We start from the raw sequence: 19896 nt of genomic DNA, 5'->3' as shown, positions 1-19896 counted from the left end.
ATTTAAAATCTGCTTTCCGGGTTCCTGGGTGGCTCAGTCAGTTAAGCATCTGACTCCTGATTTCAGCTCAGGTCATGATCTCGTGGTTCGTAAGACAGAGCCCTGTGTCTGGCTCTGGACTGACGGCGTTAAGCCTGCTCATTCTCTCTTTCTCAAAAATAAACCAACATCTGAAAAATGAAAAAATAAAATCAGCTCTCAGCTTTATAGGAGGCCTTAGTATTTACTTACCCATGAACAGATAGCATGACTTCATACTTGAGAGGTATTGCTAAAGTCACTTTGTTACGCTTCAGATTGTCCATTTCTCCTTCATTTGCACTACAGAAGCAAACAGAAGACACCCTGTTAGAATCCATCAAGCATAAAAATCATCTTCAGAGAGAACTAATCAACATACCATGTATACCTAATATACTTGGAGGCTTTGGGGAGCGGAGAAAAAAGCAGATGCAGTAGTAAGAAATGTTTATGACAGGGTTGGCAAAAATTTGCTCCCATTATTTACAGTGTTATTTGCTCCACAGACAGATTTTTTTTTTCCTTAGATCACACAAGCGAAATTTTCTCCGGCAGACAATGGAACACAGCTCCAATGATTCTCCGTAACTCCCCCGCCCTACCGACGCCCTAAAGTCAGGGGTCCATTTCCTTTAGCACAATTCTTTTTTTCACAATGAAACATACCAGGTGGCATGCACTGTGATGTTGAGATCCTCTTCTGCTCTGCTGAGTGAGCTCCCATCCAGGAGAAAGCTAATATCTATCTGTAAAACGCAGAGAGGGACATGCCCATTTTTTTTAAACGTAGAAGTAATTTTTTTTATAATCTGAATTTTAATTTCCCTTAATGTTTATGGTCTGTGGAATGCAGATTTGAGACTAAGTTCTGGAAGCACAGATTACCCCTCTCTTAGGCGGTGAGCTATGGGGACGCTGTTGGGTTTGTGGCAATTTTCAAGCTCCAGCGTTTCCACAAGTGACACTCAGAGACAAAGCCGCCTCTAAATGTAAAGACAGGCAGGTCCAGACTGACAAAATTAGAGATGCTTTAACAACTTGAGTGAGGACTCTTGCCAGTAACACCTTTTTGTATAGCAGAGGTAACATGCCTGGCAGATAGGACCACCTGGGGTGGAGAGGGGTGGGGGGAGTGTTGGAGAAGGGTGAGACAGGGTAGCAGAATCCTGATCCACACATTCACATGCCCATCTTGACACAAACATGTGCCCCCGCTTTTTTTTTTAATTTTTTTTTTTTCAGTGAACATTGCCAAGAATATAGACACAATCTCAAAAATCTCAAGCCCAGTTGGTTGGAGTTTTATTTCATCACTTAGCTGCTTACGCTAAGCAAATAAATAATAATGGTAAATTTTATATTTGCATGTGGCATAAACATGGAAGAAATAGAAAATATTTTATATTCATGTTAGTAAAACATGCTAAATGCTTACCCTTGATAGGTGATCTACATATATATATCCAACACTGCAGTCGAGTTTTACTAAGCCAGCACTGTCTGTTACTTCACAGTTTATTTGTTTCTCTTCCTAAAAGGAAAAATGAAACAACTGGCTTAGGTAAGAAGGAAACCCGAAGTTTATAACATATGTTAGAAAATGGTTTTTTAAAAGAAAATCATCCCTGAAGAATTTGCTCTCCTGGAAGACTTTTTTTTTCTGTTTACTTTGGGGATAAATAGAAATAAAAATAAAATTTATAATTATGTAAATAAAAATTTATAAATATGTGTGTGCATGGATACACATATATTGGTATATTTTAATACTCATGTAAATTTTCCACAGAATACTTCCTGGACCTGTAGCTTTCATCCCTGTTTGTATTCTCTATTTAATTCAAGATCCAGTTCCTTGAAAACCCTTGAAGCAAGGAATTAAGGAAGTCCATATTTCATTGGCCCTCTTGTCTGAGATGTGAGAATGTGACAAAGTATATAATTGTAATAACGGTCATCACAATTAGATATTTATAGTCAAATATTCAGAGAAATGTATATAAATATACACTGTTAGCTATATACTGTAGATGTATATACACTAGACATGTATATATACTATATGTACTATATATACTATATAACATATCACATACACTGAATATTTGACTTTTCTCTCATACTATTGCAAATAGGCTGCCGATGCTCTAGAGAAAAGGGTAACTTATTTCTGAGGAGTCAAAGACCTCTCTACATGTCCTTGGTTTGAAGAGATGGCCTCTGGATAAGAGAGGAATACATTTGCTAAGGGATAAGATAGGCATCAAAAGAGAAAGTGACAGGCTTTTCCCTTTGAAATCAACCTTATTAATGCCTGGATGATGGATTTAAGTGTTGACAATTGAGGCATGGTGGTAAGAACAGGTCTCTAGGTGCTTTAAACTCTTGTAGGAAAAGAGAAATTGCCTGTGATCTGGTTGGCACCAAGATGTCAGAATTTGTGGAAGACTGCTGGTTGTACGGTATTTGGTGGAAGTTCTTTGGGAACAATACCGGGCATGTGAACTTAAAATGAAGAGCAGTAACTATGGGAGCCCAGCTTAGAGGACCAATATTGCCTGTGCAGGGACCCCAGCCAAGAAGAGCAGGATCGTAGCACCAAATGAGCATGTCATCTGTGAGAAAAGCAATGGCACCCGAACAGCTTGCTTGGACAATTGGACAGTTGCGTCTCTCACACAGTAGCATTTGGAAGCAGGAAGCTAACTCTTTTGATCTCAGATCCCAAGGAACTTGTCATTTTGATCAGGAGCATGAACGAAGTCTCAAAAATCAACGGAAGCTTGAGTGATAAGTCTGCATCTACCCCAAATATTTAGGCCTAACATCGATGGAATGGAGTATACCATTTACACTTTAAAAAACGAATACGACTGTGGTTTTTGAAACTTACCAGATCTAAAATCTTAACGAAGTAAAGACCGGAGGGGAGTCTGATGTGCAGAGTCGTTTCGTACGCATCATCTCCAGCATTAAACAAGGACACGTTCAACATCAAGGTCTTCATACTTCCAACAGCAAGATAGGTCTTATTTTCATGTGGCCTGAAAATTGATGTTAATATTTAGTTCTTGTTTGGGAAATAAAAATCCCATCTCCTCGTTTATCCTGAACATACAATACTAATTTAGAAAAACACCATGGGGAGATGATCTCACGCAAGTAGATGCAAATTCATGCTCGAAAGAACTCAATTTCTCATGTTTCAGATAAATTCAGCCAACTATTACCCAGGAAGTTTGTTATTTTTAATTAGTTATAATTAAGCAAATCTGCTTTACATTTTCTGTTTCACTTCTTCTATAGTTTAACAGATTTTTCTCGTATTTCACAGTATTTTTTTTTCTAAAAGTGAAAATGTTTATTTCTTTTCTTTCTTTACCCTTGGAAAGACACTGAACTAGCTGTTGCCCAGACCAAAGGGGGAAATGGGGAGTAGTAGGAGAAAAGGAGAAGAGAGAGACTACCTCCACCAAAATAGAGGATGTTTCGGTGGAATGAGCACAGCGCATGAAAAGGACCGCTAGGCCCAGCAAGTGGGTGCCACTACAGTCTGTCGCGCTACCTTCAATGTCTTAAGGCAGGCTGGCCACCTCTACCAATAACCAGACCAAGTTTAAACACAGAACTGCAGCCATGCTTCATCGTCCCATGAACTGGAAAGAGAAGGTTGCTGTGAATCTAGACATAGGTGTGAGTGAGTTCAAGTTCTGGCTCTGGCCTAGTTCTTTTGGGTGGTAGGAGGTCATTTAGCATTTTTAAGCCTCAGTCACCATCTGTAATAGTAATAATTACTACTCTGAAGGTTTGGCTCATGCACAGTCCACGAAATCCACAGAAAAATACCTTGATATATAAAAAAAACCTGAGGTTTGGCTCATGCACAGTCCACGAAATCCACAGAAAAATACCTTGATATATAAAAAACCTGAGGCTTAAGGAACTGATTCAAAGTACCACAGCAGGAATGTTCTAAAGTCTCAAGGTAAATGTCTGCACAGCCCAGTCTCTCTACCAATTAGAGAATTAGAAGAGTCAAAGAAAACTTGTACACAATGATTCTATAATCTCTCCTTAAAGACAGACATTCTTAGATATTAATTTTTAACCAGTGAAGGATGTGACCCAAGGCAAAGCATCAGGTGAGGATAATCCTAACAATTAGAAAGGTAAATATTCACCTAGTACGAGAGAAAGTTTTCCCATGTTTACATTGTATCATTCTAATCAACATCTGTATAGAAGATTAGTGTTTGGATAAACTAAACATATAGTCTGCACTTAATAGTTATTGCTGAATTGATTTCAAACAAAGGGTGTCTGGGAACAGAGTTTAAGAACAGGTTTCAAAATTTATGCTGTGAAGACACATGAATGACTGATCAACTGTAATTGAAAGCTCCTATATAATCATGATATTCATTATTCCAGATACAAAAATAAATTCCCACCCTTATAGAGCATATATAGTAAAGGACAGATGTATAAACAAAATTTAAACAAATATTATAAATACATGGAAAGGAGTTGTGAATAAGCAGCTCTGGGAAACCAAGGCAGGAACCACTTTTGCCTGAGGGTAGCAAAGGCATGTTGCTTCTTTTTTTTTTTTCTGCCATTCTGATTATTTAGATTTAATTTTGGGAGTACTTTTTTTTTAATATAAAGGTATGAAAACTTCATGATTGAACATGACTTAATGTGGATTATACCCTTAACTGATTTCTCAAGTCCTCCTTCTCCAATCCAGTTTTCACACCGCCAGGGAGGGTCACTTTACAGAAAGCAAACTGAGAAACTTAACAGAAACCCATGGGGGAGGGGAAGGAAAAAAAAAAGGAAGTTAGAGTGGGAGAGAGCAAAAGTATAAGAGACTCTTAAAAACAGAACAAACTGAGGGTTGATGGGGGGTGGGAAGGAGGGGAGGGTGGGTGATGGGTATTGAGGAGGGCACCTTTTGGGATGAGCACTGGGTGTTGTATGGAAACCAATTTGACAATAAACTTCATATATTGAAAAAAAAAAAAAAAAAAGCAAACTTGATAACGTCATAGGCCCACTTAATGTCCTTCAGCGCCTTCAAGACAGAGTGCTAACTTACTAGCACAGCACATGAGGCCTCACTACTCTGCACAACTCATTCCTTTGCTTGAGCCATACTTAACTGCAAACAGGTATCCAAACACCTGCATTCTGTACCTTCTGTGAAGCTCGCTCTCTGCCTTTAACACCTTCCCTCTTCACATCTCTGGGTGATTTGTTCATGTTCAAGACTCAGTGAAGTGTCAGTGTTACTAGTTCTCAGAAGTTTTTCCCGTGGGTACTCAGTGCTAACCCCTATCACTCAGCACTGCATTCTAACAGAAGCAGCTTCTCCCTCTCCCAAAGCACACTGGGCACCCCTATAAGGAAGTATTTTCGCATGGTTTGGTTTTTGTCATCACTAGAATAAGTTCTCCTAGACAGAAGATGCTAAATCATGATTACCACTGCTTTCTCAGAGCCTGCGAACATAACTAGTGTTCAAAAAATATACGTGGTATACAACTGTATCAAACATTTAAAAAGGGCTGGGTAACACTAAAGAAAAGAGTGGAGAAAATGCTGGATACATGTTTGTAAAAAAGTTCATTAACTCATCATGATAAATTCTACCAAGTTACAGTCATGGTTCTGTGTTCTGTGACTTCTAAGTGTTTCATTAAGTAAACATCTACTACATTGACATGATCTGTACCCCATCACACAACTGACATTGTAGTGGCAATACAATTGTTGAATTGACCAATACATTAATGGCAAGATCAATACTGGAAAGAGTATGATTTTTGAGAATTATTTTTATGAACCTCGGAATGGGCAAATTTTAGACACTTCTCCGTACTCTTTAACTTCAAATGGTATAGCTCTAAGAAGTTAGACAGTTCTCTTATACCTAAAAATTCTTCCCCTCTCATCCTGATTTTTTCTTCATTTTACACTTACTTATCACGATAGTACAAAGAGAAAAAATATGCATATCCTAAGAGCACAGCTCAGTAATTTTTATAAACTGAATGCATTGAAGAAAGGAGCACCCACATCAAGAAGACATATTAACGGCAGAATAGGATATTCTGCCCCCCTCCCTTCCAGTTATTGTCCCCACCGATCATCTTCCTTTTATTAGTATCGACTGGCTTTGCCCAGTTTTTTATTTCATGTAAGTGGAATCACTGAGAATTTTTAAATATCAGGCTTTCTGTACTTAAAATTTTGCTTGTAACATTAATTTCTATTGATGCATGGAGTTCTAAATTGTTTATGCTCTCTGGTGTATACATTGCAGTTTGTAAATATACCACATTTTATTTATCCATTCAATTATCATTGGGAATTTGAGCAATCCTAGTCTGGAGCTATTGTCTTTTGGTGAACATATAAATATAATTCTTTTGGGTTAGTCTGTCTCTGAGCAGACTGCTAGAGTTTGTTAATCCAGGATTAACTCTTGAAAGTCTCCAAATCTGGTTAAGTTTGGCAACCATCTTAAATTATACCAACAAACTATATTTAATAAAAAATAGGGAATTACAGTGTATCAATAAATAAAAAATGTACCACAGAACTGTCATGTAAAAAGCCAACATCCCATAGAGTACGGTTTCAAAAACTGCCTACAGGCCAAATTTGGGCCCCCGTCTGGTTCTGTAATAAAGGTGTACTGAAATACAGCCATCCTCCTTCATCTGTGGCCACTTCTGCACTATGATGGCAGAGTTGAGTAGCTGAGACAGACCTTTGTCCCACAGGGCCTAAAGTATTTGCTATCTGTCCCTTCATGGAAAAAGTTTGCTGGCTCTACCACAGACCAATCTGACTGAGAAATACCATTAGTTTCAAAATAAGCATACAACATGACTATATTTAAAATCTGTATTATTCTGGCAATAACAAAGGCTTTGTTATCTCGGATGGCATCAGATGCAGCATCAGAGAAAACAATGCCCCAGACCTCATAATTCCTTGGTTGGTTCGGGAGACATTGAGGAGAAGGGAATGAGGAACATGTTCATACGTAGCATCTCTAGTTTCTAAGCCCTGGGTTTGAGAAGTTGGAGCTTTTCTGCAAGGATGTGTATCAACTAAACAAAACAGTCACTCTAAACCATGGCTACCATTTCAGGTGGGAGAATGCCACTCTGTGGCAGCAGGCTCCATTTTTCCCACCATCTTAGGGAATGCCTGTGACTGATCACTCTTATGGCGTAAACCTTTACGTTACGTAAGTACACGTCTGCTTGGTGGAGCTGTTAGAGGGCAGAGAGGGAAGGTGGGAGGACACAGCTGTCCTACATTATCCCCCACTGCTCTACAGTCCCGTCACAACTACAGGAGCCTAGGAGGTTCTAAAAGTAAACTTCAGCTTGACATTAAAGTTTAATTAAGACTTGCAGAAGAGCTGCCTAGAAATAGACATTTATAAAATATTCTGGCTTGTACCCAAAGCATTAGTCACTGAACACCTTTGGGAAAGAAGTTGGCACTTAGACAAGCAACAGAAGGCGAAAGTACTGCATAAGCAGCTAGGTTCCAAGACAACAGCAAATTAAAGAGAAACACAATGTTCACATTTCAGCGGCTATACTCCTGGTTTATTTTCCATTGTTAAGCTATGTTGCCACATTACCATAATTACAACTCTACTCTCTTTTTTTTTAATATACATCTTACTGTATCTTGATTCACTAACAAGGTGCCGTCAGAAAGATACCCACCAGCTTTTTATGTGAGACATCATAAAGGACCAGGTGCACATCTGGAAGTGCGACAAGGCTGAACCAGAGCTTTCCCCGGGAATCGTAGCTCATTCTTCATTAAAACGTGCATAATGCACACTTGAAATTTACAAAGCAGCCGAGAACCCACATAATTTAAACAAATCAAGGTACTGTGTACATACAGAATCATAACTTAATAAGTGAAAGAGGAAAGATAGAAAAATGATGTATTTCAGCACGAGGCTCTGTTTTCCCTGAGTATTATTTTATAAGAAATCCTCCTCAAGTCTTAGTATAATGAATGCAGTTTGCCTTGATAGAATGAATTAATGCTTCATAGCTAACGTGTTGTTAATCAAGATGTTAGAACCAAATCTAATTGTAAACTGATAATGTACTTGTGTCAAGGTACAGGACTCATTTATTTTTGACAAAAACCTAGCCTGCAGCAAGTGGCCTATAGGTCCATGTGACAAATCATCCTCTTTTTTTCTTTACTACTGACTTCAGGAAAAAAGAAACACTGGAAAATTCTCATCAACCACAATATATCAGTTAACTGACATTTAAGAAGATTGCATTTGAATAGGGGCAAACTCATTGATGTCCCAAGAGGTACAGCAGAAGAACACAGATTGGAAGATACAGTTAGTAATTAGCATGTTTTCATGTATAAAGCATGTAATTCATCTTTCTAAAACTCTGAGATCAGTGAAGCATATATTCCTACCATCTCCATTTTAAAAACAGACAATTTTGTTAGACTTGCTCTTTTGGGGACAAACAGCATAGTGACAAACAAACTGCTGTGCATTGCCCACTGTCCACCCAACAGTAATTTTCCTTCTTAGCTGCTAGAAGAACCCCAGATTATTCAGGCAGAAGGCTGTATTCCATTGAAATTGCAGAAGAGAAGCCCCTAGTTTAGCTTCAGGGAATGAATTATGATTGATCTAGGATGGTCATGATGATTCCATTCTCCTTCCACCAGGACAGATTCAGGGATGAGCATGTGACAAGGTCTCAATCAGAAGAAGAAATCTGTAAAGATGCTTCCCTTCCTAGAAAGGCAGCCTCAAGTGGACCCAGAATTTTACTCTTGCCCCTTTTCTCTTGTTGGGAATCTAGGTGCTGCTATGGCCATGGGGTGACCGTGAGGGAAAAGCCGAGAGAACTAGAAAGATAACCATGCATGTCCCCATTTTGCTACCTGCCCATTTAATCTGCAGCCACTTTCTGCTTTATTTACTTTTAATATTTATTTATTTTGGGGAGAGAGACAAAGCATGAGCAGGGGAGGGGCAGAAAGAGGGGGACACAGAATCTGAAGCAGGCTCGGCTCTGAGCTGGCAGCACAGAGCCCGACGCGGGGCTCGAACTCACAAACAGCGAGATCATGACCTGAGCTGAAGTCGGATGCTTAACCGACTGAGCCGCCCAGGCGCCCCACCACCTTCTGCTTCTTATGCAAAACAATTAAGTGCCTTCCTTGTTTAAGGCACTATTCATCAAGTATCCTTACTTGCAGTGAAAAGCATTCCTAACTGATATGAATGCACTTGCTCAGGAAAAGCTACACCACTTGCCTGGGACACATGACTGAGGTAGACAAGGGAAGCAGTGTCATTTGTATCAGTAATCTATATGAAAGGCTGGATTTGAAACAGCCTATGTGATGGCTAATACCTGCTATTAGATTTGTGATCTTGATAAAACCATCCTTGTTGATCATTTTGCAGTGCAAGCCCATTTGATTGGAGTTTATTGTCCTGAGAATTTAGACATTCGGGGGAAGCCTCCACTTAATGAAGACATGAGACAGAGTGTGCCTGTGTGCTATATAGTTTGCTCTAGGCAGTCTGCTACCACAGTCCTCACAACTCATGGTCTTTACTGAGGAAATAAATGCATTTAGCTAAAGCAGGTTTCTAGCTCTGAGGCACATGAACACCGTTAGTATCAGTGGAGTTATATTCAGGGGAACGTATAGAACGAGTGGTCACGTGTGCTTACTATTACCAACAAGGGAGAGGGGACTTCTAGGTGAGAGAGGCATACTTCTGTCTGATAGCATAGAATTTGTTATAATGCAAAGCAATTTTCAGAACCCTTCATTGTGGGCCTAAAAGTTAATTAAGAGTTTTCATTTGAAAATTTCTCAAGTTATCATTTACCTAACAGAAACAGCCTGTAACTTTCCTAGTTGGTACAAAAGATGTGGGACTTATACCTTACACTGGCATCCTTGCCACCTCAAACCTTGTGAAACTAACAACTTCTGACCCAGTCAATCAGCGGCTTTCTTGGGACATAAAGAGACATTAAACTTTGGGCAAATAACCAGTACATATGTGGAAAATGTTTAGGATTCTTTGGCACTATTTCATTTTATCACCAAACTAAAACTTTTGTTTTTAATTAAAAATTTTTATGTTTTTTTATCATTTGAGAGAGAGAGAGAGAGAGAGAGAGAGAGAGAGCGCGCGCATGTGCAGGTGACCCAGAGAGGGTCAGAGGGAGGAGAGAATCCCAAGCAGGCTCCTTGCTGTGAGTATGGAGCCTGAGGCAGGGCTGGATCTCACAAACTGTGAGATTATGACCTGAGCTAAAATCAAGAGTCCAAAGCTTAACCGACTGAGCCAACCAGATGCCCTAACTTTTTAATCAAAGACTGTACGTATGCCAACAGCAATGTTATCAACAATAACTGTTAAGAACCTTTATGTATTCCAGGCTTTGTGCTATGCCCTCGGTTTGTATCACTGCATTTTATCTTAAAACAACCTTGTAGAGTAGGTATGATTTTACTTTCTTATCAATGAGGAAAGAGGTTTACAGAACTGATAAGGCTTCTCTAAAAAGGTCATTCAGCTAGTAAATGGTAGATCCACTTGAACCAGGTTAGTTTGACTCCGAACCTGAAACTCAACTACAACATCGCTGCCAACATTTTAGTTTGATAAGAAACACTCGTAGCCCTATGACTACTGAACATGTCTGGCCTGGCACCCATAGATTCCTATTTGGATGGTGTGTGGCCTGGAAAACTCCATTTCTCATAAGCATTACAGGTGATTCTCATAAAGGTGACTCAAAGGCCACACCTTCAGAAACACTGCCTTATCCTTCCCCGGCTGCCGTTTAAAATCACAATAAACTTGATAGATTTCAAGAAAAATGATCACTTCAAATTAAAAATGTAAAGTAGGTAATATAATTTATTGTGAGAGAATATCTTAATTCAATAAGGTGTACTTTCATTCTTCAGGAAAGAAGCATCCATGGTGATATTTTCACATAAACTTCAACGCCCCATTTTTTCATCGGCCAGAGTGGTTGCAGAGAAAGGTGACAGAAGGGACAATGCGGGGCGCCTGGGTGGCGCAGTCGGTTAAGCGTCCGACTTCAGCCAGGTCACGATCTTGCGGTCCGTGAGTTCGAGCCCCGCATCAGGCTCTGGGCTGATGGCTCAGAGCCTGGAGCCTGTTTCCGATTCTGTGTCTCCCTCTCTCTCTGCCCCTCCCCCGTTCATGCTCTGTCTCTCTCTGTCCCAAAAATAAATAAACGTTGAAAAAAAATAAAAAAAAAAAAAGGGACAATGGGAGTGTCTGATTTATGAAAATGAAAACATGACTTATTTATAGCTTAGATAAGCTTTCCCCCACACAGCTCTTCTTATCAAAGGCCGGTGACAGCAAAAAACACTAAGAAAACTAAGTGTTTGACAAAGAAAATAAATACATGAATGGGAAGGTTGTAAATTATTCATCTAATAACTCAACAAAGGCACCACATTACATGCTGGGGTACAAAGTAGTTAGTAGTCATTGTTTTTGGGCTCTTTGAACAGCTAATCTGGATAATTTAAGTATAAAGTCCAATTATAAATCAAATAGGTTAGGGCTTCTTGGCCCTCAACTGTGGATGCTCAAGGCTATACTGGCATTGACGAAGTGAAAAGAATTAATTTATTCTCTGCCATATGTGATCCCACCCCAGCAGGGTACTCAACACTGTTTGTCAACCTTTTTACTCATTCCTATCCCATTTATCCTAACAGCTCATTTGAATCTTTTCCCATTCCCTTCAAGTTCTCAAGTCTTTTCTCAAAGCCTTCGCTTTCCATACATAAACTCCCTTTATATCCTGGCCATCCATGAATTCTCTGCATTTCCCTTCTTTCCGCACAGAACTTTCTTAGTCTATTGTCAAGCACCTTTTCACAATTCCTTAGCTCAGGGTAAGGAGAATCTTAACTTCTCTCTAAGGCGAACTCCTGCATCTGAGTCTGACCGCATTACATACTGTTTCCTTAGGCCCTTGCTCTGTTCTCAGCAAACATCCATTAGTCACCTGTAGCATTCCAGGCACTGTGTTAGACACTGGGAGCACTGGGATGAAAAGCCAGAAACCTGCCTTGATGCAGCTCACAGAATAGCGTGGAGATAGACAGTAATGGTGGTGAGCCTAAGTGCAGTGGGACCAGGGTCACAGGAGGACTTGGGTTCGGGTAGCTGGAGACAAAGGGGGCTTTGCCTAGAAAAGAGCTGAGATTTATAAGGTAAATAAGAATTAATCAGGTAGGTAAGTGGGAGAAACAAAAAGATACAGAGGCTCAGGGAAGCATGCAGGGCCAAGCAACTCTGAAGTATCCTGCCATCAATGGAAAAAACTCCTGCAGCATTGCTAACAACACTAGGGAGTTTATGTTAGAAAGCTCACACTCTGGAATCACCCCAGGTAGAGGAACTAGAATACAAAACCAGAGGCCCAAAGGCCAGAAAGTGGGAAAGCCTGGTGATCCAGGGAGGATATTGAGCGCCTGGTTTGGAACAATAGTGGTAGAGATAGAAAAGTAGGACAGATTAACAAATACACCTTTAGGTGGTAGTATCACAGAACTAAGTAATTTATTGTGTTTCAGGGATAAAAGAGAAGAATGCAGGCTGAGCTCCAGGTTGTTGGCCTTGGTAACTATTGGTGTGTCATTGGCAGACAGTGACTGGGTCCCCAACAGGACCTGTCTTAGTGGACAGTTGCCAATGTAGGTGTGGAACTCTGAGATACTGAGCAACAGCAGTGTAGACAGGCCAGGGGAGGTCACAGCTGTGGGCAAGATTACCCAGGGAAAATATGGGAGTGTGAGAAAGGGGTGAGAGAGAATGGTCCAGGAACCCAGGAGAGCCAAAAGCATGGATCCTCCAAAAACAACTGAGAAAAAGCTAGAGAAGTAGGAGCAGAAGGCGAGTTCTATGGCAACATGGAACTTAAAGCGAAAGATGTGCAAAAGGTGAAGTGAGCGGCTGTCACTTGTTTCAGAGGAGAGTTCAGGTCGAGTCTGAAAAGTGCCCCCTGGTTTTAAGGACATTTCTCTCTTGGATTTAGTCTTTCCTCTGCCTTTGACCCTCACGCGTGTTCATGTTTTTCCATGATTAAATAAATAACAGATTTCATCACTACATAAAAATTCTTCAGTTGAAACTACTCGTCCGCAGTATATTATTTTTCCCTTAAGACCTGACTGCCTACTACTGCAATGAAATTCCCATCTCACAATTTGCCAGGGACAGCCTTTTCTCACCCGCCAGTCCCGTTCTAAATGCCAATTCCCATGACCTTTCCTCAGGCATTGTGGTATCTGATCTCTCTACAAAATTTTACGGTATTAAATCCCTCTTTCTATATTCTCCATTGGCTATTTCACGATGGGTTTGGTTCTCTTCTTAGTTCTCCAAAGATACCTCTTCAGTTTCCCCCCAGGGACTCGCTATTCTTGTTAAGATCTTTAAATAAAATCGACTCCTCCCCAACTTGATCCTTGGTTCTTTTCTCTGAAATTCCCATCTCCACGCATCTCCCCACCCCCGAGCCCTGCATGCTCACAAACTGCTAATGGGAGACTTCCAAATACAATCCTGAACTAGATTTTCAAGAGGAAAGCTGCATATATGGAAATCGCACCAGATTCAACATGCCCCAATTAAATTCGTTTCCTTTCTATCCCTACCTCCACAAAATCGTTTACCGTTTTCCTGTCCTGACACTGATTCCTCTTTCACTTCCTGTACACAGTGAGCCTTCAACCTAAGTTTAGACTCTCTCTCTCTGGTCCTCATTTCTCCTATCTTCCCTCTAGTACACAGAACAATTTCCAAATAAGGTATTTAGACGGGATACAAAGTTGCAGTGGCTTATTTCCCATGATAAAATAGTAAAAGCAAGCAACCTTTATCTAATTTTCACTATGTCTTGTGGAGGCATTATTCTTGGCATGATACATGTATTTTCTTTTTACTGTCCCCCCATCCATGAATTTAGAGAAGCAAAGCGGTTTATTCCCTTTCAAATGTGTCATATATACATTTAGGTATTTCTTTTGTTTTGTACATCAGTCTGACTTATGTAACCAGTTTGTGGATGATAAAAAAAAACTAATCCTTATGTTAGTGGATGTTAGCCCGTTTTGCCACCTAAACTCTATTAACAGGCACTTACAATGTCTAAAACATAACTACAATAATGATAACCCAAGGCACAATTAAATCCTGAAATATCTCCTGAGTGGCCAGTAAAAGATTAAAACCTTGGTGCTCACATATTCTCATTCTTTCAAAAAGTGGTTAGCTCTGAGTATATATGTTCAGGGAGGGATATACAGACCCCTTCATCTCTCTCAGCAGAATGTTGTTCAATTCATTGAATGCCTCTAATCCCCAAGGATTAGTCTCTTCAGAACAGACAAGCACACACCCGTTACCCATCTCAGTGAGGAACAGGAAACTACACTTACTTAAAAAATCCAATTCTCCCAGAAACCTGTAAGTCAGCAGAGCAATTTTGGTGGGCACAAAATCTTGCAAAATTTATCTGGAAGTAAAACAAAACAGTATTTTTTATGTTAGTTTAATAAGGAGGTATACTTCTATGCTTTTTTTTTTTTTTTTTTTAGAAAGAAATTGCCATCTGTGGTACATGAGAAAAGTGAAATAAAATTGATGAACACCTCATTTTGTCCCTTTTGGAGTTTGATTTGAGAATTAGTCACAGTTCCAATGACAAGTAACTGCAGGACTAAAAGGTACCAAGTTCTTCCAACAGGTTAACATAAAGCCTAGATGAGTTAAATGGAAAGATTAGTGTTTCTTCTACAATTGCTATAAAAAAATGAGTTTAAGCAGACTGAGGTAGTACCCTAGGTAAGTATTTAAAGCCTGTGCTGCCAGGGTGTCCTTCGCCGAATTCCTCTCAATTTGCTGGTGCTACTGTGCGATCCCACTTATGACTAAGAAGCATGGCATGCGCTTTTCACAGGTGATGGGACAATGAGCCTCCATTTAGTGAAAACAGCAAAATGTAGAAAGTTAGAAATTTTACTGGAGGACCCCTGGAGCTAAATTAAATGATAGTCTATCCTAAGGTTCCAGAACTTATTTAACTCGGAACATTTTAATAGGACCCAGAGATACTAAGAGGTACGTGGGAAGACCTGAGGTCTAAGATAGAGGAAAAAGTGGAGAGAGATAAAAAGGAAGCTAAGAGGAACAGGTAAAAAGGGAAAGATGCTGAGAGAAATCTACCAAGTCAGAGAAGGAGCTAGGTTCATTAAATGGGAAATGACTAGCATGTTGTCAGATAGGGTGTCAGACCACAGACTACCTCAACCTGGGGAAGCAGAAGGGAAGTGTAAATCTTTCTCTAAATGATGAGGTAAATGTGATATTTTTCCTACCACTTTTACTTGTAAAGCAGGTTGTTCTAAAAATCAAAATGCAGGTTATTCTAATTTCTCTTTAACATTTATTTACTTTTGAGAGAGTGAGACAGAGCATGAGTGGGGGAGGGGCAAAGAGAGGCGGGGACACAGAATCTAAAGCTGTGAGCTGTCAGCACAGAGCAGGATGCGGAGCTCGAACCCACGGACCGCAAGATTATGACCTGAGCCGAAGTTGGATGCTTAACCAACTGAGCCACCCAGGTGCCCCCCAAAATGCAGATTATTCTAATGTAACTATAAATTGCTAAGGTTTTGGCTTGTGTACTTACAATATTGAATTTTTCATTATTAAACATATTTAAAAATAGTTGATATTGACAATTGAAGTTCAAAAGAAGAGTGAAAACACTGATTTCCACAATTGTATTCATAAGAGTATCAAGAAAACTTGCTCTTAAGTTATGTTCATTTGATCTAGTATTCTAGAGAGCAATGATTGTAATCTCGAATATCTTCAGGTGACTTAAGGGCAGTTACTCTAAACAGGATATGAACTAGCCCTTTAAATGTCAAAACATAAGAGACCCTTAAAAACTGAGAACTGAGGGTTGAATGGGGGTGGGAGGGAGGGGAAAGTGGGTGATAGGCATTGAGGAGGGCACCTGTTGGGATGAGCACACTGGGTGTTGTATGGAAACCAATTTGGCAATAAATTTCATATTTAAAAAAATAATAAATGTCACTTCTGCCTTTTACATTGTGTGCCATTAGCAAATGCTTTAAAACATGCCTCCAAACATCCTGTTGATGACACTGTTGGACAGTAAAGGTCCGAACAACTGGACTCCTGGGAGTAAACAATCTGCCAGTGAAACGGAGCTATTAGGGGATACGCTAGAAAAAGCAGCCCACTGGTTAGAATGCAGGATCCATCTCAAAATGCAATGGGTCCTGGGATGTGGCTAAAAAGCCTATAGTTGAATATGAAAAAGAAATTCCGTATGTATGTAAATGAGGAAAATACTTAGGTATGTAAATGAGGAAAAGCCAGCAAAGGAACTTGACTAACAAGATATGAGTGTATCTGTGTGTAGGGTGACTGAGAGGAAGACAAAACGAGAGAGAAGGGGACAGAAAATGAAACAGAGGAGGATAAAGCTCATGAGTGTGACTCACTGTCATTGGGAGTGCTCCCTAGCAATATATTTTCCTCATGGGCCAGGTATCAAGGAGGGAAAATTAACATCTCATGTATATGGGAAGCCATTTCTTGAACTAAATGCATATGGAAACACACTCAGAGCTCAATATCCTAAAGGGAATATAAAAAGTAAAGAAAAGTGGAAAATAAGGCAGAGCATAAATCTCTTCGTATATTAAGAAAATTGATTTAAAAAATGTTAAACTGAGGGTTGGTGGGGGGTGGGAGGGAGGGGAGGGTGGGTGATGGGTATTGAGGAGGGCACCTTTTGGGATGAGCACTGGGTGTTGTATTGAAACCAATTTAACAATAAATTTCATATATTGAAAAAAAAAAAGGAAAAAAATGAGTAAAATGTTTAATGAGATATTAAAAAAATTAAAAAAATAAAAAATTTTAAAGAATTCAGAAAGAGAATTCATTTCCCCAGAATTATGCAATATTTCAAAAACTGAGTTATATGCACATAATGTTTGGAACAAAGGAAAATATTCTTACCGTTTTTTCAATTCTGTCTTTTTCTTTCTTTTGCTGAAGAATTGGTTGAAGTGGGGGGAATTCCTCTGTACTTCGTTTACTGATGACGTGATGCCCAAGGTGGTAAGCAGCTTCAATCTGAATTGGGGTGAGGATGTCCCGCACATCTTTCTAAGGGAATATAAAGCCATCAGTTAGAAATCAGAATAAGCATGTGAATCAAAAAACATAGACATAAAGCTCCTCTTTTCCTGCATTAAGGCCAAACATAGGAAAGGTAAACAAACTATTTACCCTTTCATCTAAATTGTTAAAATACATTGAATGTGGGTTTTTTCCACATTCCATAAGCATTTATGTTTATTGGAAAGACACAAAAAGTGTAAAAATAGAAAAAAACCTATCTATCCTGTAATAGTTACATAGTTTTACATTTGGACATACTTTTGTGATATTTTCTTGGCATACTTGTCTTCACCTGACATTATATCATAAGCTTTTTCCATTACAAATTTTTTGTAAATCATTTCAAAGAACTAATCAACATTTTAGTCTACTTAACATTTCTGTGTAGCAGACCTGTAGAAATAAGAGATCTCTCTCAATTTATTCAAGTTTTCTTTTTATATCTCTCAGTAACGTTTTAATTCAATGTGATTCATTTGATTTTACTTTTATTATTAAATATATCATTTTCTTTGCTATTCTTTGTGGAGCTTTTCCAATTATATTTCTAAATAGATTATAAATGGTATGTAGGAAAGTTATTTCCTATATTTTCAGTTAGGCATCCAACTTCAGCTCAGGTCACGATCTCACAGTTTGTGAGTTTGAGTCCCGTGTTGAGCTGTCAGCACAGAGCCTAGAGCCTGCTTCAGATTCTGTGTCACCCTCTCTCTCTTCCCTTCTTCCACTCATGCTCTATCTAAGATAAATAAACATTAAAAAGTTTTTAAATTATTTTTATATGATTATTCACTAGCCTCCTCATTAAAAAAGAATATACTACAGAGGGAGTAGTCAGGACGGCAGTGTAGTAGAGGGACCCTGGGCTAGTCTTGTCCCTTGAACACAGCTAGAGCAATATCAAATCATTTTGAACACCTAGGAAATCGATCTAGGGATTAAGAGAACAATCTGGGCTAGTCTTGTCCCTTGAACACAGCTAGAGCAATATCAAATCATTTTGAACACCTAGGAAATCGATCTAGGGATTAAGAGAACAATCTTCATAATTTGAGGTATGAGGTGCAGAGACATGAGGTGGGGGAAAGAAAAGCTATAGTGCCATGTAGGGTAGGGAACCCTTTCTGCACAGGAGAGAGAGAGAGAGAGAGAGAGAGAGAGAGAGCGTGCGCACAGGAGCAAGAGAGTGTGAGCATCCCATTGGGTTTAGGCAAAAAAAAGCATTCCCCTAAAACCAATGACTGGGGAATTGGGAGGAATGGACTATCACAAGTTTTTGCCAACATTAGAGCTCAAATTCTGAGGTTCTGGAAGTTCGTGCCATTCACCGGAGTTGATCTAGGAGGGTGTCGGTGCTCCTGGGGAGAAGGAGGGTAGAGGCCCCTGAGAGTGGACAGAGTGGTATGGGGATCCCCTGGGTCACTCTGGGAGACAACATTCTGCTTCCTGGAGTGCATTTGGAAGGATATATTTCCTAAGGACAAAAGACCTGGGTGGCACCTTTGAGTAGCCATTCAACAGCAGGGATAGAAGCATGTGCAGAAGGTAGATAACTGGTTGCAGCTTTTCTCTGTGCTTCACCATAAACTCCAGGCACCTGCACAGTCCTGCAGCTGCTTTTCTGGGACAGAAAGTCACCAGGCACAGCACTGCAAGGCTCTACTCCAGAGAAGAGGAGTGTAATCCTTTAAGATTTAGAGTTTTGCGATAGCCAAATTATGGAAAGAGCCTAAATGTCCATCAACTGATGAATGGATAAAGAAGATGTGATTTATATATACAATGGAATACTACTTGGCAATGAGAAAGAATGAAATCTGGCCATTTGCAGCAACGAGGATGGAACTGGAGGGTATTAAGCTAAGTGAACTAAGTCAGCCAGACAAAGACAGATACCATATGTTTTTATTCATATGTGGATCTTGAGAAACTTAACAGAAGATTATGGGCGAGGGGAAGGGGAAAAAAAAGTTACTAAACAGAGAAGGAGGGAGGCAAACCATAAGAGACTCTTAAATACCGAGAACAAACTGAGGGTTGATGGGGGGTGGAGGAGAGGGGAAAGTGGGTGATGGGCATTGAGGAGGGAACTTGTTGGGATGAGCACTGGGTGTTGTATGGAAGCCAATTTGACAAATTATACTAAAAAAAAAAAAGATTTGGAGTTTTGAATCCCAGCCGCGCACTAGAACTAAAACACAGAAGAGCTGTGGCGCCAGGCATGTCAATGGCCCAGGCACAGACGGGTTGAGTGCAAGGATCTGATGGAAGTCTGGGGCACAGGAGGGGAGATTGTGTGCGTGTCTGTAAGGGTTTCCTGAACAGTGGCTGGTGAGAGCTCCCAGACCTGGGGACTAGAAAGCAGAGTAACACCATCTTCCCCCCTGCCTACCAGCGGGGTTGGACTTCAGTGAGCAACACAGTGCCCCCAGTGGAGGGTGGAGTCACTTATACCAAACCCCACCCCCACCCTGCAGGAGCATCTTTACTAGGTCAGTTCTGTGAGCCAGCACAGCGGCCTCTCCCCCAGACACTCC

General features: G+C 40.0%; 1 protein-coding gene across 2 annotated transcripts in view; it reads right to left on the bottom strand.

Moving 5' to 3' along the window:
- The window catches only part of ITGA4 (integrin subunit alpha 4), a 97430-nt gene that overhangs the window by 13199 nt on the left and 64335 nt on the right, over positions 1-19896 (bottom strand). The window contains exons 16-21 of one of the 2 annotated variants that reach the window (XM_045480398.1): positions 17195-17344; positions 14572-14648; positions 2915-3065; positions 1457-1552; positions 688-767; positions 232-321 (exon numbers count right to left, since the gene is read on the bottom strand). In XM_045480398.1, the coding sequence (XP_045336354.1) occupies positions 232-321; positions 688-767; positions 1457-1552; positions 2915-3065; positions 14572-14648; positions 17195-17344 (644 nt within the window). Of the gene's footprint in view, positions 1-231; positions 322-687; positions 768-1456; positions 1553-2914; positions 3066-11744; positions 12329-14571; positions 14649-17194; positions 17345-19896 lie in introns of those variants that run through there. The other variant, XM_045480399.1, reaches the window with a different exon arrangement.

This window comes from Leopardus geoffroyi, chromosome C1, assembly GCF_018350155.1.
Source record: "Leopardus geoffroyi isolate Oge1 chromosome C1, O.geoffroyi_Oge1_pat1.0, whole genome shotgun sequence".
NCBI lineage: Eukaryota > Metazoa > Chordata > Mammalia > Carnivora > Felidae > Leopardus > Leopardus geoffroyi.
The sequence above is the reverse complement of the archived record's forward strand: the minus strand, read 5'-3'. Positions and strand labels throughout refer to the sequence as shown.